At 35.9% G+C, this 22,946-nt stretch overlaps 1 protein-coding gene across 7 annotated transcripts in view; it reads left to right on the top strand.

Annotated features, from left to right (window-relative positions):
* LOC105234225 (protein zntC) overlaps positions 1 to 22,946 on the top strand; it is a 453,706-nt gene that overhangs the window by 39,345 nt on the left and 391,415 nt on the right. For all 7 annotated transcript variants that reach the window (XM_049460522.1, XM_049460523.1, XM_049460519.1 and 4 more), the window contains exon 2: positions 20,796 to 22,213. In XM_049460522.1, coding sequence (XP_049316479.1) covers positions 20,818 to 22,213 — 1,396 coding nt within the window. In that variant the 5' untranslated portion in view covers positions 20,796 to 20,817. The remainder of the gene's footprint in view (positions 1 to 20,795; positions 22,214 to 22,946) is intronic.

Raw genomic sequence — 22,946 nt, 5'->3', positions numbered from 1 at the left:
ATGGGTTGTTCACATAACTTCATTAGTACAGGAGAGCGATCAAAAGATAGATCAGTACATGTATCAGCTGTTATGTTATCTATATTTTTAATTACAGCAATATCAATTAAATGTGGTACTTTCTTACGATCGCTAGGCCAATATGTCGGCTTACCAGGAGATATTATTTCAAGGTTACTGTGCCTATTTATAACAGTTTGATACAGCTGTCGTCCTTTCGGATTAATAAGATGTAAGCCCCTGTACATGTGTTTTGCGTTGTAATCTCCACCTGCTAGAAATCTTTGTTGACCTAGTCTTCCAAAAAAGTCTTTAAACTCGATTTCTGTAATTTTAAAACGAGGTGGACAGCATATAGCTGTAAGGTTTAAGTCACAACCCTGATTTTTTAGTGATATTGTTGTAGCTTTTAACTGTGGTGTAGCACAGCATAGTGGTTTAAACGATTTCTAATCAACACTGCCGTGGCACCATGCGCTTTTCCATCCGGATGATTTGTAACATAGTATAGTCTAAATCCCGGTATATTGAAATTATTTTTATTTGTTAGATGAGTTTCTGAAATAAGCATTACATCTATATTCTTTTCAGACAGATCTCTGATAATCTCTCTAATATATGTTGGTTAACACCGTTAGCATTATATATACAGATATTTAGTAAGCTAATTTTTTACTTAATAAATTTTGCAGCATTTGATTTTGTGATTTTATTAAATCTTGGATCATGTTTTGCATAGTAGACATAAATTGTGTCATACACTGTGTAAGATTTATAATCATAGTTTCAATACCTCCATTTGGAGGATTTTGCGGCAGTCACATTTGCACAGTGTTGCCTTTTATCACATTTGCATAGCTTCCTTGCATATTATTATTGTTAGAAGTAATAGGATTTGAACTTTATTCTGAGGTTGCTATAATTTCAACATTTGGTTACGACGTGCTTGAATGCCCTGTGACAATTTCGATTTCAAATCTTTATATACAGGGCAACTTCTGTAGTTAGCAGTGGGATTTCCTCTGCAATTACTGCATTTTTTATTTAATTCTTCAATTTCAAATTATATATTGGATGGGTCTCATTTTTTTAAGTTGATTCGAATTCGACAACAATTCAATTTTAGACATTGGCTGTGGTACTTTGTTTCTATTAAATATATTTACAACTGTTTTAATTCCAAAACCACATTCTTCCAATGCTTATTTGACTTCTCTAGAGAGCTTAGAGCTCTTCAGTTGATACGAATAATAATTCTTGTTTTTATTTAACAAAAAATTAACCATGTCCATAAAACTTTTTTCAGTGTAGGACTGAATTTTTGTTTCATCTATATTGCCTTTTTGCAAAGGCACTATATGCAAATTGTAAGTACCTACAATTTTACTTAATTCGGCAACGAGAGCATTACTGCTACGTTCGGGCAAATATATTGGAGGTGGTTTGGCATTTATTTTGTATAATTTTTCTGCAAATTTACAATATTAAGCTAAAAATTAATATTTTGGAAAAAATGTTTTAATTATTTTGAAAATGTACTTTATTTTTATAATTTAACACAACCGTCATAATACTCGCCCTACTAAAATATTACCGAAATTAACTGCCGTCGCGACGGTACATGTAAGGGCTATACCGAAAAGAAACTGCTCCCAATTTTTTACTTGTAACGTAAATGATTTTATTAATTTTTGCTTGTAACTTTTTAATAACAAATAGAAGAGTTTTTATCCTCTTTTAATTAAAAGTAGGAAAAAAATTATACTCTTAATTTATGCCGAATTTTTCGTTTAATTCCCTTCATAAAATTCTGCATACCTTTTTTTGTAACGCCTCGACTTGCTTTAAGTCAGCTTTTTTTTAAATTCGTTGACGTTTTCGGCAACTCGATGATCCTTTTTCAAGTTCCGTTTGACAATTGCCAAATACTTCTCTATTGGGTGATATTTTGGAGCGTTTGGAGCATTCTCCTTTTTTTAACAAAATTGACATTGTTATCCTTCAATGAGCGTAGTGCACTGTGGCTAAATCGGGCCAAAATGTTGTTGACACGATGTGCTTCTTATAAAACGGTATAAGGCGACGGTTTAGACACTCCTTCTTATAATTGTCGGCCGATATAGTACCCTTTGTGAAAAATGGAGTGGTTTTAAGGCCGCAAGAGCATATAGCCTGCCAGATGAGTATTTTCTCGCCAAATTTTTCTATTTCAATTGTTGACACTGACTGGTCGACAGTACCATCTTTTGGTTTTGTATAGAATTAGGGCCCTGGTAATGTTCTTGAGTCCATTTTTACGTATGTTCCATCATCCATTATAACACACTGAACAGAATCTTTTAGCAAACGTTCGTGCAACTTCCGTAGCCTTGTTTTCCCTATTTTTATTTGTCATTGACTTTTTTTTGGAATCTTTTGTTTTTTATAAGTTTTTAAGTTATTTCTTGCTTCACTCTTTGAATCATAGTAACACTGGTTTTAGATTTTTTCGCCAAATCGGGCACAGACATTGATTTGTTTTGGTTTATTAAGGCCAACACCTTTCCCTCGAGATTTGGAGCACTTGGGCCTTTTTTCCGGCCACTTTTTGATAAATCTTTAAGAGAACAGGTTTCAGAACATTGTTATAATATTTTTTACACCGTTTACACTGACTTTAAATCGTTTTGCCAGCTTTCTGTATGAAATGCATTTTTTCAATGCAATAATTGTGCACAATTTGCCTACGCACGTGCTCTTTGATTCGACCCATCGCGAGAATGATATTACAAATTACGGAGAACGAAAAAACAACAGAAGCAGAACTGATCACGCTTTCTAGCGGTACTTACAGCAATGTGATAAAACGGCTACTTCATGAGAAATATTAAATTGAAAGTGTGCAATTTCTTTTCGGTACAGGCCTTATGTGTAAATGAGATGTGTTGCCTCTGCGAAATTTACATAGAAATGACAGCTTATTGCTTTCAATATATGGCATACTAATTAGTATTCCATATATTGCATTCCATAAGCAATATGGAGTCTCTACAGGCAAGAGGCACGGCAATACAGTTAGTATACAATAAATTTTTGCCTGTATTTATTTTGTTCTCAACACTAATGTGACTACTCACGTATTTTTTATATTTTAGCCAATTCGTTAAGACGTTAGACCCACTTTGGGATTAACGAATAGGGGTTGTTCACATAACTTTATTAGTGCAGGAGAGTGATTCATTACATGTATCAGCTACTATGTGCGATTTATCTATATTTCTCATTACAACAAATCAATTAAATCTGGTATTTTGTCACGAACACTATTAGTTCTATAACAGTTTGATACAGCTGTAGTTATTTCAGATTAATTAGTCGTAAGCCCCAATACATGTGTTTTCCATTGTAGGCTCCACCTGCTAGAAATCTATGACCTAACGTTCCAATAAACTCTTTAAATTGGTTGTCTGTAATTTTAAACCGAGGTGGGCAGTATATAGCCGTCAAAATGTTGTTGTAGGTTGTAATTGCGCTGTGGCGTAAGATTGTAATGCGTGGTGATTTAACAGTTTTCTAACCTACACTGCTGTTCCTCCATGGGCCTTTCCATCTGGGTGATTTGTAACGTATATTCTAAACACCGGTATAAAGAAATTGTTTTTGTTCGTAAGATGAGTTTCTGACAAAAGCATTTCATCAATATTATTTTCATCCAGAAATGTAATAAGTTCCAATTTATGTTGGTTAACACCGTTAGCATTCCATAAACAAATGTTCAGTACACTCATTTATCTCTTGAATAATATTTTGCATTGAAGCCAAAAATTGTGTCATACATTGGGTACGGTTGAAAATCGTAGTTTTAACGCTTCCATTTGGTTGGTTTTGGGGCAATTGCATTTGTGCAATTTCACCTCATTTGCACAGCATTGTTTTAATTAGTACCTGGTTTTGAAACATGGACAAGGATTTCAATATTTACGCAGGGAGGAATTTTTAATATTCGGTTACGACGTGCATGATTTCCAACAGACAGTTTCGTTTTTTAAGTCTTTATATACGGGGCAACCCCTATAGTTTGCAGTGTAATTTCCCCCAAAATTACTACATTTTTTTATTTAAATCCTCTTTCTTAAGAGGACATTTTGATGTGGGATGTAAATCAGCACGCACCACGCGGACACTGCGTAGGGTGTAATATGATTTCGTATGTCTATACTCTTGACAGTTTGTGCATTTTACTGGACCATTTCTTTTCTTTACCTCAACGGTAATTCTTCGATGGAGCAGATATTTTTGGTTGTAAATGTTATATGTTTCATTTTTCTTAAGTTGGCTTAGAATTTGGCATCAATTCTATTTTGAACATTGGTTGTTGGACTTTGTTCTTGTTAAAAATGTTTACAATTGATTTAATACTAAAACCATCTTCTACCAGTGCACCTTTAACATCATTAGAGTCTTCCGAAGACTCTAAACCTTTTATGACAACAACTAGGCCTTTTGGGCTCATCAGTAGTAATTCTTGTTATTATTTGATTTTACTTTACAACATTCGTGAAACTTTTTTCATGACTATGGGAGTACTAAGGCTAATCTGTTGCCATTTAGGATTTCTGACTTTTTACCATTTGGTGTGCCTGGTTGAAATTTTTTGGTATTGACCGCTTATTTGACTAGACTTAATTTCCTTTTTACGTTTACGTAGCGATCAATTCCAGTCTGAACGGACGGTCCTTTTTTGCTTGGTACATTCTTACCTTGCATTTACATACTGGTTGCTATCAGCGCATTTGTTGTTGCCCGATTGCTGCTTTCTGCTGACTGCGCTTGCTTAGTTTCCCTTTTAGCTGAACGCTGCGATGACTCATCATCGCCGTTACATTTGTTTTTGTCAGGAATTGCTTTTGTTGGCTCAACAAAGCATTTAAGGAATGTCTACGGTCTTGCTAGTGAGGCTGAGCAGCACTTATTATAGTTTATTTATATTTGGAACGAATAAAAAAACGTTCGTTCACCTTGAACACTGTAACATTACGATGGTAATGAAAAGGGTTCATAGAACGAATTGATTCAATAATACATATTTTAGAATTTTCCCGTTGATTTTAAAATTTTGTTAATGGCAAATACAAAAAGCAAAATTGTTGGTTATGCGATACGGTTATTTCCAATTAATGGTAACGTTGATACTTGGTCATTAATTAAAACAGTTTTAATTGATAATCACGGAGAGAAATATTCGGTTCGTGGTTAATTGATAAAATAAGGTCTTGCCGATGAGATTTAACAAAATAGAATTTTTGTAATAAACTTAATAGTTTACTATATTGTTGTGAAAATAAGGTAACTGAAATGAATTATGAAGTCTAGAATACTATAATTTTTTTAATAATATTGGGTTGTCAAAAAAGTCTTGTGGTATTTTCGCTAGTTGGCGCTGAAAGCGCGTAGTTCTAGTTTTATTCGTCACATCGGGTCATGCTATACCTTTTGTGGTGGTCGAAGATGCGCCACGCTCCGGAAGGCCTGTCGTCGAAAATTGCGATAAAATCGCTGAATTGGTCGAAAGAGACCGGCATAGTAGCAGCCGCGGCATCGGTCAAGAGCTGGGCATGAGTCATCAAAAATTCATTTCAATTTCAATAAAAAAAAAATTCAATAAAAATACCGCAAGACTTTTTTGACAACCAATATTTTGAATAGTCAGCAACTAAACCAGTTTCTTTAAAAAGTTTAAAAGCACGAGATTTTCTATTTTTTTAATTTACATAATTCTTTCGAAAACGATAAATTAGAACTCATTTTTTGAGTAACAACACACTTCGGAACATTATTATTATTATAGATGACTAACTTATAATTAAAATTATAGGTTAGTAGTAAGATAGGAGCAATGGTAGCAAAGACCTTCAGCTCGCGGAATATATTAGATTTTATGTAAGGAAGGAAATAAATTAAATTTTATAGTACAGCCGGGTGGATTTGAGATATGCTACAATTTTCTTTACATTACCTGTGTTTGGAGTGGACAAGAAAGTTAAAGGATTGTTGCCTTCAAAGAATTTGGTTCTATTGGATTGGAAAAGTGTACAATCTACTAGGATATGGGATATATTAATGTTTGTGGTTTGGTTACAAAAGTGGCAGTATAATTTTGGAGTATTTGTGATGTGTATCCTAAATATTATGTATATTTGTATGATTGCTGTTGATAGATTGCTACCATGTAGATGTTTCAAGAAATGTTTTGTTGTGGATCTGTCTGTAGTGTAGTGTAATATGCCTCTTTATGTCTCTTAAGTTCCAGTTTTGTGTAGTAGTTAGGGGACGGGAGGGAGCTGATTTGGCAACGTGGTCGGCCAGTTCATTTCCTTGGATGGCTGAATGTCCTTTATTTAGGGTAGTATTCCGTTAGGATATTTTTGATTTTGTGGGAGTAATATTCACTATTTATAGGATTTAAGATGGAGTCTATTGAGGAGAGCGAGTCCGTGCATACTGCATATTTTCCTTCCTTGTGTATATGGTAGTTTAGAGCTTTAAAAATTGCAATAATCTCCGCTGTAAAGACTGAAGAATAATCGGGTAAGAGGGAGTTGAATATAGTCGATGTACTTGTTGTAACACTGTAACTGGTTGAGTAACTGGTTTTAGACCCATCCGTAAAAATTAGTGTATAGTCCTGTATTTTGCTCAAAAGTTCTGAGAACCATTTTTGGTACGTTTTGATGGAGGTAGAGGCAATGTTCGTAGAGAAGCTTTGATGGAGGACGTGGGAAAATCCCATTGTGGAAATTTGTGTGTTGTTGGAGAGTCGCAAAGGTAAGGAAGCTGTAAGAGAGAGCATTTGGCTATTGTTTTGGAAATGACGGATTCGACCTTTTGTTTTGTGTTAAGATTGGTGACAGTGGGTATAAGCTCATATATTGGTGTGTCGCAAGTGAGAAAGGATTTGGAAAGTTTTGCGGTGATGTAATCCCTAGTTGTCTCGATTGATTTTATGTTGGCTTCGTACATTAGATTACTGATGCGAGTGGTTCGAAAAGCGCCAAACGCTATGCGGACCGTTGCATTAAGAACAGAGTGTAGTTTATTGAGGGTACTTTTGGCAGTGTATCCGTAGAGGAATATGCCGTACTCAATTTTTGAGATTATTAATGCTTTTATAACGGATATGAGGGAGCTAATGTTGCAATTAAACTTGTTGCTGGAGAGACATTTGACTACGTTGAGATTATGGCCAAGGGCGAGTAAAAGTGATTCAACATGAGGTTGCCATCGGTATTTGGAGTTGAAGGTTACTCCTAGAATTTTGAGATTGTCTACATCGTTCAGGCGAATATTTCCAAATTGTACAGTACACTTGCAATTACGTTTTCTACAAATGTGTAGATGTTGGCATTTATGCGGAGATAACTCAGCTCCAGAGAGCTCGCACCAATCCAATATTTCATCGATTAGTGAATTTATATTTATCGCTTGGTTTTTTATGTTGCTAAGTTTCATGATGATATGGAAGTCATCTGCGTATGCGCAAAAATTTAGTTCCCTGCGTATTGATAATATGTTAGCAAGTTTAATGGAGGCGATTAAAAATAGTAATACGGAGAGAGGGGATCCTTGTGGGATTCCGTTGAAAAGATTTAATGTGCTGGAGTGTTTGAAATTGACTTTAACTTTGATTTGCCTATTTCTCATAAAATTTATAATGTGGCTTATTATTTTCTTACCGATCTTCCATTCTAGAAGCTGATCTGTTACGGAGTGTATTCCTACTCTATCGAAGGCTTTTGCAAAGTCAAGCGATATTATCGAGATATGCTTTTTTTCTGAGAGAGAATCTGTTATCATGTAGTCTAAGTAAATTATGCGTTCAGTAACAGATCTCCCTTTTCTGAATCCCATTTGATGGCTATTGAGTAGCTTGTTTGAATTAACAAACCACCACTAATAGACTATAGCTATAATTCTGTCCAAAATCTTCGCGCACACACCGTTCGAAGATATAGGCCGGTATGATTGTATGCAGGTTTTGTCCGCCTTTGGTTTAAGTATTGGAGTTATTGTTCTTAGCTGCGGTATGTAGTTGTCGAAAATTTTGTTGTAAAAAGAAGTAAGCCTTGATTTTTTGAGTCGTGTGATTGTGTGGACCAGTGCTGACAAAAGAAATTACTAATTTTGAAATCGTCTGTGATTGTGGAGTTGCCAGAGCTTATGCAATGTATACCTGTGTGAGATTTGAGGCCACAGAAACGCCTTATACATATTTGACCACACTGTTCTGGAACGGGTGGTGGGCTTGATAGTGGATGTGAATGTGGATATAGAAGTTCTTTTGGTGATTTTTATTTCTCTTTTTAGTTTGGCTGCAGCTTTTTTGTAGTTCAAGATGTTTTCGTTCGTAATAGGCCGCTTCAGCTTAATCCTAAGCTTGTTATTTTGAGTCTTTAAGTTCTCTAGATTTTTATTCCACCAAGGGACAGATTTCTCTAAATGTCGAACTTATGATTGGGGAATGGATAGGTGTGCGCTTCTTAATATTATTCTTTGCATATTTGCGTCTTCTTTGTTGATGTTTTCACTTACTTCTATTCCTCTAGTAAGTTGGTCTGAAATCTCATAATAACTGCCCCAGTTGGCAAGCTTGGTTAAGAATTTCGGTTTAATGGGGTTGAACGTGAAATTGTTTGTGGGGAATAGAGTTGTTATAATGGGAAAATGATCACTCCCCATGAGGTAGTCATTTACTTTCCATTTAGCGTCGATAGCTAGTGGAGGTGAACAAAAGGTGAGGTCGATATGGGATAAGGTGTTGTGCGTGTTGAAGTGAGTGGCAGTGCCGTTATTGAGTAGGGTGTAATGAGAGTTATCTAAAATCTTTGAAATCAAGTTCCCTCTGGCATTATTACGGGAAGATCCCCATTTTCTGTGTCAACTGTTGAAGTCTCCAGCAACTAAACGAGGTAAACGGGTGGTTTCAAAAGCTTCCAGCAACAGTGATGACGTCAGTCTGGTGGCATGGGATATGTAGGTAGAGTTAATGATGAATTTTATTTTAGAGTGAATTATGGCAGATATTGTTTCGAATTGTGTATTGGTGTTCAGGGGTTCATATTGTATTTGTTTATGTATTAGAAGTGCACCTCCTCCGTAAGCTGTTGTTGCTTGATTTTTGTTAAGCATAATATAGTTGACACGAGTTGGAATGTTATGTGTCGTATGGATGTGAGTTTCTTGTAAAGTGATTAAGACTGGTCGGTATCGCTTAATTAATATGAGAAGTTCGTTGTAGTGATTAACGTAGACGTTGATGTTCCATTGCATTATTTTAAGAGTTATTGGAAGAGTAGCTTAAGAGCTTGCGTTGTGAGGTGAGAGGATGGTAGGTGCTGTTGGAAATGTGTGGGTATGTGCTGGCTACTGGTAAATTGAGATAGGTTTGATTGTTACTGTATGCTAATAGAAGAGAAAGGTTGAAGAGTGTTTTCCATTTAAAAGAGTTTGATGTTATGTGTAATATGACTACTCTTTGGGTATTTGTGACCAATTTAGGTAAGAGGGTTAATATAAATGATGATATTGAGTAATAAATTGTTTTCTTAGAAAGAACACAGTAATAGCTTAGCGTAATACATACATATATATCTATAGGACTTCCTCATGTTGTAGTTCCATTGTTGTAGATTCAGATGGATCGTCGAGCTCGTGTTTGGTTGGTTTTGGTGATTTGGAATTGCGAGTTGCAGAGTGCTGTAATTTCAGTTTAGCTTTCATTTTGTTTGAAATACTTCTGGGAAAAATTTTAATTTTTGTTTCGGTTAAACGCTGTGTGGTGGGTTTAGGCAAAGGCTTCGATGTTGAAGGAGTGACGTCGTCATCAGAAGGTAAGCTTTCATAACTTACTAGTTCTCTTCGTTGTCGTTGCTGATTTATTGGTTTGGTGACGGTGCTACTTTGAGCGGGCGATTCTTGTGTTTGTGCGTATAGAGCAGAGTTGTTACGGGTGACAGCTGAGTAAGATGGTCCGCTATGTTGGTTTCGCTCTTTGTATGTGTATATTGCTTTCCTTCTGTCAACCTTTTCCAATGTTATGATCGCTTGAATCTCTTTCTCACGTACGAATATAGGGCATATTTTGTCGTATGAGTTGTGGTTGTAGGTTTGGATGTCGTTTTCTTTGCAATTGACGCAGCTATTTATGTTTACACATTCTTCGTTGTCTTCGCTGGTATGAAATTCGTTAGCACTGTTAGGGCATATTTTGGCATTTTTACATATTTTTTCTATGTGTCCATATCGTTGACATTTTTTACACCTTAGTGGAAGTGGAATGTAAGGCCGGATTTTGATTTTTTCGTACCCTATTGACATTTCAGTTAGCAGAGATATTGAAGAGAAAGTGAGTATAATTAGACCAGTCTCCTTCAGTGAGTCGTTGTTTTCCTTTTTAAGTATTTTCTTCACTTCTGTTACGTTTTGGTTTCTCAATTCATCGAGGATTTCTTCTTCTTTTATACCGCACAAATCGTTGGAGTAGATGACACCTTTAGTTGAGTTAAGTGAAGTGTGCTCGGAGATTTCAATGTGTATAGTGGACGAGAGTGACACTCATTTCACTAATTTTTCGGCTTGATTGCAGTTTTTAGTTTTAATTAATATGTTACCATTTCTGAGTTTTTTGCAAGTTTCCACCTCACTACCGGCGGTATAATCAATTACCTTTTTAATTAAGAAAAGCGACACATTTGCGAGTGTATCGTTACTTAATTTTCTGCACATAACCAAATACTTAGGGCCACATGTTTTTTGTTGTTTTGTTGGGCATTATTTTTCCCGGCCGGCGGTAAAAGTGGTTGGTCGAGCATTGTTGTTGTTGGGGGGTAAACCCCGGCTAAATATTTGGAGGCACTCGGAGGCCTGTCTTTTTTATGTCACGAACTGTATATGTGGCGCTATAAGTTTATTGTCTGAGAAAATAGTATTTTATTGTGTGCACAATGCACAGTACTTCGGTTTTGCAAAACAAAAACAAAAGACGAACACTTGTAAGCGAAAAAGAAATCTGTCCAGGGCGAGAGATGTTCAGAGACTGACCACTTCGGAACATATTTTTCAAATAAGTTTAAAATAGTTTCATTAAAGTGGGAAGCACTAAATTCAATATTGCCGCTGTAATCTGGCCAAGTTACTTTCGAAAGTTCGTAATTAATCTTCTTAAAATTAGCTTTCGAAAAGTTGAACCGAAAACAAAGGTCTTGTGTATTATTATGAGCAAAGTTAGCTATGATTTCGATGTTAATTTTCAAAGCAGGATGATACGGGTCCTCTGGGCGAACCAAAGCATCACATCGGACAATGGAGAACATTGAAGCGCTATCAACATAAACTAGATCTAAGACCTTACCAAACTCGTTTGAAATTAAATCAAGTGAGGCGGTATATAAGATAAAGTTAGGTAGATATGGCCACTATTAGCGCAAATACGAATGCATTTAAATTCTATGAAGTCTGCATGCGGAACATTGACTTCTTCAGATGGAATTGAAGAATGAACAGCAAACAAGCCTGTTCAGCCGGTCATATCTAAAGATTTCGAATTCGCTGTTGAATATTTCATTATCAAAAATGTGAGGCTTTAGCCAAGTTTCTGTGAAAGCAATGATTTTAAAGTTACAATCAATGCTGTTTAAATACAAATCAGTAAGTTTTGTATTAAGACCTCTAACAATTTGACAATAAGTAATCAGCGAATTATTGTTAATTAGTTTTTTGTCTTCCCGTAATTTCTTGCCATTTTAGTGATAACTACAGGGGGCTTATCACGTTTATGCTCGAATTCGCGCAGAAAGACCCCAAATGGCCAGAAAGAGTTATCAAGTATCAATTGAAAATTGTCAGCGGATACGTCGATCTTAAACGATGAAGTATTCCTGTTGTATTTGAAATTAAAGTTACGGATGTCTGTATCTACCGTTTTTAATTTCAACGAGATGTAACTCGATACAGTGGTATCTTCATCAAACGGACGTTTACGTTTTGATGAAGGTTTTGGATTCTCTTCCTGAAGAGAAGTATAAACTTATGAAACGCGGTGTTTTATAATGCCTAAATTTTTCAGTCAGGGTTTCAAGCTAACGACCAATCTCCTTGAAACCATTGCGCGCTTGCTTAAAAACTTTAAACAATTCAATTTCAGTTGTTCTGCATTTTAAGCAAGACCCACGCAATCCCTTACTGTCAAGAATAGACAGCCCATCACAAAGCCAGCAAGAAACAAAGCGTTCCGACTCCGCTTTCACAGAGCAGTTCGGAAAGTTACAAGTCATAATGAACAAAACAATATTAAACAAAAATATAAAAAATGTTCAATAATAAAAGTAAAAAGAGCAATGACAAAAATATTTATAACAAATGAATGCAATAAAAATAGTTGGTTATCAAAGATAACAACCAATGTAGCGAGCAGTTTGAAATGCACTGTAACACACGAAAGGTAAGAAACTCGCGAACAGCTGTGGATAAAGATTGAAACGAATAAAAACAAGAAAGAAATTTAAGTAAGCAATAAAAATTAACACTAACAATTGCACTATTTAAAAATGTAGCAACAAAAACTAATTGAAAATGACTCGGCGCAATAAATTAAAATTAGCCAACACAGAATTAAAGTAAATTCAATTGCTTCAATAGCACAATATAACACTGATACTTATCTTAAAAGATCACTTAATACTAGAAAGACGGGAGCTTAGTATAAACCTATATAGCCTGAAAGCAGTCAAAATGACTGCATTGTGAAAAAATAACTAATGCGCAAAGAAATTTGTTTAGCATTAATTTTATAATAATTTATATCACTTACAGTCGTATAGGAAGTTATTTAAAAGTATTAAGAAAAAAAATGGATTTCAGTGAGAAAAAAAAAATTATACATTATTTGGACATTTTAAGCAAATGAAAGTGCAAATCTTTTTGGATGACATCTACCACAAACATACTTTTTACATTTCTGACAAATATTATTTGTTTTGTTATTGTGGCAAAGTCCTATTTGACAAATTTTTCGTTTGGTAGAATCTGTTGTATTTGAAGACGTTGCAGTTGATACTTGTGGGTCTTCCTGCTATGATGAATGTTTCCCGCTTTCAGTTCTGTAATCGACGGCTAGCTGTTCTGCTAATTGAAACAGGAACTGCTTTCGTTCTTTATAAAGAATGCAAGCATTTATTGCAGCCGAATCTAAAATTTTAAAAAATATTTGGAGGGACCATCTACGAGAACTAGATTTCACCGTATATTTTCTGGTCATTTGATCTGTAATATCAACTCCAAATTTTGTTTTATTATAAAACTAAATAGAATCTGGTAACATTTTTCTATTACTTTTATCAATTTTTACAAATGTATGCCTAGAACTTACAACAGCCACTCTTTTTTCCGGTTTGCTTTTATACAATATATTGTAAGGACACAATTTTCTGATCTATAGAAGATAGTGGAAAAACGAGGCATGTTATCCTTCGGCTGTTTGGCTGCCTTGGGTAATTCTCTTTTATTTCCACTAATACATAGTTCCAACTAATGTAATCTTTTTGGCTAATAATTTTGTCGCTAGTGACATGCTAGTAAAAAAGTTGTCCGTTGTGACATTTCTTCCGCAGCCTGTACATGGATCGACAAGTTTCAGAACCACGTATTCGCTTAGAGGCATTGACGATGGTCGTTGTTCATCTTTCCCCAAATAAACAAAACCATTTAACACGTACTTGCTAGTAACGTCTGATGCAAGCCAGAATTTGATGCCAAATTTATTCGGTTTATTAAGCATATCTATGTATATATCTTATATATAAAAATTAAACCGTTTTCGTAGTCACGGCATCACGCGTGAATGGCTGAACCGATTTGGCTGATTTTTTTTTTGTTGTATTTGTTATTATTAGCGGAAGGTTCTTATGTAAGAAGAAATTACGAAAGTTGCCGGAAAACGCCTAAACACAGTCCTTTTCTTTTTCCCTTACAAACGTTCAGAAATAAAAAAAAACTTTTCATAAGAAAAAGTCGAAAAATTTGAAATTTCTAAAAATTGACTTTTTTCGTCCAATTCTTTTTTCTTTTGTTTTTCAATATTTTGATTTGTAAATTATTTGAATCGTTCAATTTCGGTCGCCTGCTATATAAAAGAAAAATTATTGAAAATTATTCAGGGAACACTTTATGTGTGTTTCAAACATAGTGATCAATTACAGATTGAAATTTGTTACGAAGCAATGAAGACATCGCTCTAATATCGGTCGGCGTTCTTTTTGCCATCAGCGTATGGCAGCCCTAGACACATGAACTACATGAGACTCCCAAGATGCGATGACATATGTGTGGTATTATGGATCGCTGTCAATCAGCAAGCGATCATCACGATAATACAGCAAGACTTTTCAAACAACAGCTACGATGTTTGATGGACTTTATCTTGAAGCAACGTATGTATATACAAGTATGGTGCAGTCAGATGCTGGATGTACTCTGTTGAGTTGCAAAAAAGAGGTTTGCGGCACGCACACATTCTTCTTTGGATCGTGGATGGTGGTTACACCATTCATTAACGTTTTCCGACTGTTGTGCGTTTCGCAGTTCATTTGGAAAAAGGCTAAAGAGTGTTTTTCAACCCAGAGAATACAGTACAGCCAGCGGAAACACTTCCAACAACAAAATTTACATTGACGAGTTTTTCTTCAACTTGCGTCAGTCATTCGTTTGTGAGAACATTGCTCTATTTGGAAATGCCTTGATATTATGCACGGAATGCATCGCCGAAGAAATAGGTACGCAGAAAGCATGGCCAACCAATAGATTGACATCCAGGTGTGTTCTCAACTAATTCCTTAGGACGAATTTACATAATCCAGCCGAAAAACTACGATTGCTAATACCTTCGGTTGCTATTAATAAATGTACGTCGTTCAGTTTTATTTGAGTCATTGCGCACACTTTTCGCGATGGTCATTTCGACATATCAGCCTTCAAATCCGCGTCAATTATGGAACACGAACAAAAGTATATTGCCGAAGACATTTTACATCGTATTCGTTAAGAATTGGAAATAGGCAAATTTCGGTTCCAGTGGTTTGATATCAATTCCACCTCCCTTTTGTCAATTCACTTCAACGAAATATGAACTCATCACGAATGTTTATGCCAAATTGGCCAAATTATCGTAACTACGATTGCATAGGTGCGCGCCAATTATACGTGGCGTTTTCCCGAGTTGGAAAACCATCTTCTCTGTATATTTACGCACCGGAATAGAAACCAAAAAATGTTGCTTATCAAATTGCGTTACATTGAAAAAATTTAGAAAAATCGAAAATAAATGATGTTTAACACAACGTAAATTCAACTTTTTTTTTTCATTTCAAAACACATAATTACACGAAGTACAACGCATGCGTTGTGACGGCATCACGCGTGAATGGCTGAACCGATTTGACTGATTTTTTTTTTTGGAGTTTTCTAATACTCTGTACAAGGTTCTTATGGAAAAAAATATTAAGAAAATCTCTCAGAAAGATTGAAAAATATATGTACATTTCATTTTATATATAAAAATGAATCGCAAAATGTGTTGGTAAGCGCATAACTCAAAAACGCCTGGACAAATTTTGCCAATTCTTTTTTTAAAATGTTCGTTGAGGCTCAAGGATGGCAAGAAAACCCCGAATAATTGCCGGAAAACCCCTAAAAACAGCCCTTTTCTTTTTCCCATACAAACGGGATGATTGTTTGTTTTTTAGTAACGCTAAGGGAACGACTGAACCAATCTTGATGAAATTTTCAGAGAATGTTCTGTGTGGATCGGGCAAGTTTTAGAAATAAAAAAACCTGTATGTTGAGGAAAAGTCGGAAAATTGGATTATTCCAAAAAGTAAATTTTTTCCATACAAATTTCCATACAAATTTTTTTGTTTTGTTTTTCAATTATTTGAATCGTTCAAATTTGTCGTTTGCATCAAAAATCAACCCAGGGAATACAGTACAGCCAATGGAAACACCGCCAGCAACAAAATTAATATTTACGCTCAACTTTCGTCAGTAATCCGTTTGCGAGGACATTCGGAAATACCTCGATATTATGCATGGAATGCATCGTTGAAGAAATAATTGCGCAGAAAGCAAGGCCAACCAGTAAATGGACATCCAGGTGTGTTATCAATTAATGCATTAAGATGAATTTACACAATCCACCCGAAAAACGACGATTGTTTCTACCTTCGGTTGCTATTGATAAATGTACGCGGTTCAACTTCATATGAGTCATTGCGTACTGTGAATGATACGGTGTCTGCAACTTTTTGAGAAGCAAGCCAGCAATTACAATTGCTGGAAAATGATAATCACTGGAATGAAAATGACGTTCGCACACTTTTCACGATAATCATTTCGACATATCAGCCTCCAAATCCGCGTCTATTATGGGTTACGAACAAAAATGACATTGCCGAAGACATTTTACATCTGAAAATTGAATGTGGATAAATTCCGGTTGATACTTCTTTGATATCAATTTCATCTGCCGTTTATCGAAAGATGAACTCATCACGAATTGTTTAGACTTAAACTAGAAGATTCAAAGCCAAATTCCGGGAGAATTGCGCTTATACAAATCGATGGTTCGTCTTGACAATAAAGACGATGTCGTGAATTATCCAGTGGAATTTCTAAATTCTTTGGAGAGGCTTGGTATGCCACCGCATCATTTGCGTCTCCAAGTTGGATCTGTCGTTATTATGCTTCGCAATCTACAACCGCCGAAACTGTGTAATGGAACCCGACTGTTTGTGACGCAGCTATCGAATACAAGGGGGCAGAATGCTTGATTCTACGAATTTGTTTGAGTTCTCACGATTTGCCATTTCAGTTCAAACGGATTCCGTTTCCAGTAAAAATAGCATTTGAGATGACAATCATCAGGACACAAGGATAGTCGCTAGAAGTGTATGGCATATAGTTTAAGTTGCTATGTTTTTCACACGGCCGAATATACGTAGCGTGCTTACGAGTTGGAAAACTATCTTCTCTGTACATTTACGCACCGCAACAGAAATCAAAAAATGTTGTTTATCAAGCTGCGTTACATTGAAAATAAAAGAAATGATAAATTTAATTTTCATTTCATTTTAAAACACATATGTAATTTCACGCAGGAAAACGGCTGCGGGGTCAGCTAGTAATACATAAAAATGAAAGCCGTTTTCCATTGTCACGGCATCACGCGTGAATGGCTGGACCGATTTCACTAATTCTTTTTTTGTTGTGTTTGTTATTATTAGGAGAAGGTTCTTTTGTAAAAAAAATTACGAAAGTTGCCGGAAAACGCCTCCTCCTCCTTTTTCCCTTACAAACGTTCAGAAATAAAAAAAAAACTTTTCATAAGAAAAAGTCGAAAAATTGGAAATTTCCAAAAATTAACTTTTTTCATCCAATTCTTTTTTCTTTTGTTTTTCAATATTTTGATTTGTAAATTATTTGAATCGTTCAATTTCGGTCGCTTGCTCTTTTATTCCGGCTATTTAAAAAAAAAAATTTTGAAAATTTTTCAATGAAAACTTTATGTGTGTTTCAAACGAAGTGATCAATTACAGATTGAAATTTGTCACGAAGCCACGAAGAGGTCCCGCTAATATCGGTCGGTGTTCTTTGTGCCATCAACGCCAAGGCACATGAACGAGTACTCCCAGGATGCGATGACATACGTGTGGAATTATAAATCGGGGTCAATCAGCAAGCGATCGTAACGTTGTCACAGCACGACTTTTAAAAACACATTTACGTTGTTCTTCTTTGGATGTTGGATAGTGGTTCCACCAGATCAAATTGATGAAATCATTTCTGCGGAAATTCCTGATGCAGAGAAAGATCCAGTAATAAACGAAGTGATGAAAACCAATATGGTTCATGGACCTCGCGGACACCACAATCCCACTTCGGTTTGTATGTCTCACAATAAATGCACGAAACATTATCCACTTGCTTTTCTTTCGGAATCGCAAACTGGAAATGATGGATATCCACTATATCGTCGTAGCTCATCAGACGACCATACATCTTAGAGTAGTGAATATCGAAGTCGACAACATATGGATCGTTATATATATATTCTCCACTGTTGTCTAATTCACATTCAAAACTCATATCAATGACTAGATTGCAGTTTAGTGTAATCGATAAATTACGTTTGTAAGTATGTCACCAAAGGAACCAATATGGCGGTTATTGGTCTTGAACGATACGGTCGATACGTGAACTGCAATAAAGCGCTTTGTAGGGTATTTACTTTTGCAGTTCATGAACGTTTTTCGGTTATTGTGCGTCTCACAGTTCATTTGGAGAATGGCTAAAGAGTGTTTTTCAACCCAGAGAATACAGTACAGCCAGCGGAAACACTTCCAACAACATTGGCATTGACGATTTTTTCTCAACTTGCGTCAGTGATTCGTTTGTGAGAACATTGCTCTATTCGGAAATACCAGTAGATTGACATCCAGGTGTGTTCTCAACTAATTCCTTAGGACGAATTTACATAATCCATCCAAAAAACGACGATTGCTAATACCTTCGGTTGCTATTGATAAATGTTCGTGGTTCTATTTCATTTGAGTCATTGCGCACTGTGAATGGTAGAGTGTGTGTAACTTTTTGAGAGGCATGCAAGCAATTACAATTGCTGGAACATGATAATAAATGTAATCAGACTCTGGACGATTCGATAGCTACTTCGCATGCCACTGAAGTTCGCAAACTTTTCGCGATGGTTATTTCGACATATCAGCCTTCAAATCCGCGTCAATTTTGGAATACGAACAAAATTACATTGCCGAAGACATTTTACATCGTATTCGATAAGAATTGGAAATAGGCAAATTTCGGTTCCAGTGGTTTGATATCAATTCCACCTGCCTTTTGTCAATTCACTTCAACGAAATATGAACTCATCACGAATGTTTATGCCAAATTATCGTAACTACGATTGCATGAGTGCGTGCCAATTATACGTGGCGTGTTCCCGAGTTGGAAAACTATCTTTTCTGTACATTTACTCTCCGCAATAGAAACCAAAAAATATTGTTTATCTGACTGCGTTAGAAAAATCGAAAATAAAAGATTTTTAACACAACGTACATATATTCAACTTTCTTTTCATTTCAAAACACATAATTTCACGCAGGACAACGTATTATTATAGGGCGGTATGAAGTTCGCCGGGTCAGTTAGTATTGTATAAACTTGCACCTAGCTTTTGTTGGAAATAATTGTTCGTAAACTGTTATGAAGCCAAGACAAATTTATTTGTTGGGATGCGTGTACTTCTTTCAGTCCGTTTGTCAAAACGAATAAAACGTAGAATTTGCTTGAACTTATCTTGGGGCATATGTAGTTCTTCTGAAAAATTCGGGACCCCACTTGACTGACTATAAATAACTTAGTTTTAAATTTTTTGCTTCATAGGCTCCACGAGCATATAAAATGCCAATAAAAGCACGTATTTCCGGCAGTGTAGTTGTCCAATCGTAATCCAAAATTCGGCGGGCTTCTTCTTCTGTGCACTTTTTATATGTTTGATAATATAATCGTTTATTATCAACGAGAATGCACTGCAAGATTATTTACCATAACGGTCCGTTTTGCGTATCCTGTTGGTCTTGGCATACCCTTGCAAATACACGAAGATGGTAGCCTTCCGGCAATACCGTCTTCGTCAAATTTTGTTCACACAGTACCATCTGCAGCTGTTTCGGTATCCTGATAGGTATTTTCATATCTGAACCAATTAGCGCCCTAAGCCTTTTCTTGGACACATTGGTGACATCTTCATTTTAATTATTGGTGGTCACCTCTTCATCGCTCTCTTCAGCATCAGATGTGTCACTTGGAATATGATCCGATTCATCTTCAGATGATAGTTCCCACCTCGTTGGATTTGATTCTATATCGAAATACTATTCCCCTATCTTTCTTAGCTTTTCTAAAAGTTCTCTTCTGTTGGACATTTTTTTTATGAACTTAGGTCGTGAAAAAAATCAACTGAACAACGCGTTAGAACAACTGGAAGTGCGAAAAGCAGACCTGAAGGGAAAAAAGCACGTTACCAGACCAGGTATAAAGATTCGAATAACAATAACAATAACTGTAGTTATTGAACATGTTATCAAGTGATTCCAATCCACAGTCGAACTGGTCTTTTCAAAGCAGTCATTTTTGACTGCTTTTCGGAAACATAGGTATAACACACATATATTTATATTGGAAGAGAAGGAGGGGGGCAACAACAATGATTAATTAATCCATTTATATGTTGTAGAAAAAATCACAAAATTATAAGAAGTTATGTTATTATTTATATCACTATTTTTTTAATTGAAATTCAAAAGCAGTCAAAATTACTTGCTTAGGCAATCTAGTGTTAATCCAGATATTTTCAAATAAAGTTTTAAATATAAATTGAACAAATTCGCCAGAGCACGAAACAAAGCACAGCTGAACATGAGAAGGGTTGCCAGACTAATATATATGAAATGAAAGCTTACAGGTACTTAGTTGCGAAGAGGAAATACAAGCAAACTCAGTGGTAAAATTTCTTTTTCTTTACTGGCGTAGACACCGCTTAAGTCCATCCCCCGTACTATTGCAGGACGGGAATAATGAGTGACGTATGAAGTTGGTTTTGTTCGTCGAGAGAGGACTTTACTTCTCAATTGCTTACTCAGTTCAAAAAAGAATTCTTATTTATTTAATTATATTTTTAATTTCGATTGCAGGTAATTTCCGTTCATATTCATAATGAATGAATCCCAGGTAAATAATTTCCTACGTTGTCTGCTGCATATCGATGACTTTAATTATTTGGCATTGCATGCACACGCCACCGTTAGAAGTGCTTTGAATTCCAGTGAGACACAGCATTCGCAATCATCCCAAAGTATTAACCCTGATTCGACCGATCATGACCATGATGATGATGAATCAAGTAATTACGATGTCTTAGTCGCCAAAGTTACAGCCATGGTGGTACTTTTCTGCGCGAGTACGTTATGCGGCAGTATTCCTTTTGCACTCAATAAATTTTTCCATTGGACAGAGGAACATACCAATGCCCGCTCAGCAACAGTTGTTAAATGTTTGTTATATTTTGGCGGAGGCGTGTTGTTAGCCACAACATTCTTGCATCTTTTGCCCGAAGTACAGGAGGCAATCGAGCAATTACAGGAGTGCGATATAATTCCCGATTTGGAATTTAGTCTAGCGGAATTGCTTATGTGTATCGGTTTCTTTCTCATGTACTTGATAGAGGAAGTTTTACACACATATATACACCAACATATGCGTCTGATGGGCAGTGATGCTGGTGCCGGTGCAGCTTTCGAACGTGGACGTAGCATACGCAACAGTTATTTAGTGACGGGTAAACCAGCTGCCAGTGAATCAACAGAGGAAGATGTTCATAATGAGGATACCAAAATAGGCCTTGCGAGCACTTCCAACTCTCAGAGTGTTTCAGAAATTAATGTTGGAAACATTGTAAGTGCACCAACCCTTTCAATGCAAAACTTGATAGCCAATGGTGTAGAGAATCAAAAGTACAATAAGCAAGCTCATAATAAGGAGCCACAGAAATATGAATCTCAACAAATACATCGTCATCACCACCATCATGACCATCAACATCAACTCAGCCACGACCAAGCTCTTGGTCATTCACATATGCCGATTGGCAATGCTATCGATAGTAAAGATGCGATCACATCGTCGTTACGAGGACTCTTCATAGTGTTAGCGCTATCGTTGCATGAACTATTTGAAGGTATGGCCATTGGTTTAGAAAGCAATGCATCGGATGTATGGTTTATGTTTGGTGCTGTATCCGCGCATAAACTGGTGCTGGCATTCTGCGTTGGCGTCGAGTTAATTGTAGCACGAACTCGCTTCGTGCTCTGTACAGTATATGTGTTGACATTTGCTATAGTAAGTCCGATTGGAATCGGTATTGGCATATTGATCAGCCATAGCGAAGGTATTACATCACCTAACATACCCTCAGCCATATTGCAGGGATTAGCTTGTGGCACACTATTATATGTCGTCTTTTTCGAAATTTTGTCGAAAAATCACTCCGGTCTGATTGCTTACTTCTCGTTGTTGGTAGGATTTCTAATCATGTTCGGACTACAACAGTTGGGTAAGTAGAATGTTAAGTCAGATTAAATTAAAATATTCGTATATAGAGCCAAGTTCATAAATTAATCTTTTATTTGGTCTTTGAAGAACATAATTTTTTATAAAATTCATAAAACCAATTTGATTTTTGATAAGAACTTAAAAAATGCATTATAATAATAGAGATAATATATTATTTTATGGCATATATTTACCATATGGTATGTATGTATGTATGTAGATGACCGTGGATATCAATCAAGAAATGCTGTTTTTTTTTAAATTCAACCATACTTCCATTGATGCATTTTTATGCTTCTGCATAATTAGTGTCCTTCAAATCTTTGGCATATGAACATATGCTAGAAAAATTGACCTATGGTAAAAATGATAACAAGTACACGTTTGAGTACAAATGTATGAACTCTACAAATGTATGTAACGGGTGATTTTTTTGAGGTTAGGATTTTCATGCATTAGTATTTGACAGATCACGTGGGATTTCAGACATGGTGTCAAAGAGAAAGATGCTCAGTATGCTTTGACATTTCATCATGAATAGACTTACTAACGAGCAACGCTTGCAAATCATTGAATTTTATTACCAAAATCAGTGTTCGGTTCGAAATGTGTTTATCGACAAATTTTGTTCAGCGATGAGGCTCATTTCTGGTTGAATGGCTACGTAAATAAGCAAAATTGCCGCATTTGGGGTGAAGAGCAACCAGAAGCCGTTCAAGAACTGCCCATGCATC

The sequence above is a fragment of the Bactrocera dorsalis genome, chromosome 6 (genome assembly GCF_023373825.1).
Source record: "Bactrocera dorsalis isolate Fly_Bdor chromosome 6, ASM2337382v1, whole genome shotgun sequence".
Classification (NCBI taxonomy): Eukaryota; Metazoa; Arthropoda; class Insecta; order Diptera; family Tephritidae; genus Bactrocera; species Bactrocera dorsalis.
Note: the sequence above shows the minus strand (reverse complement) of the source record. Positions and strands in the feature narration are given on the sequence as shown.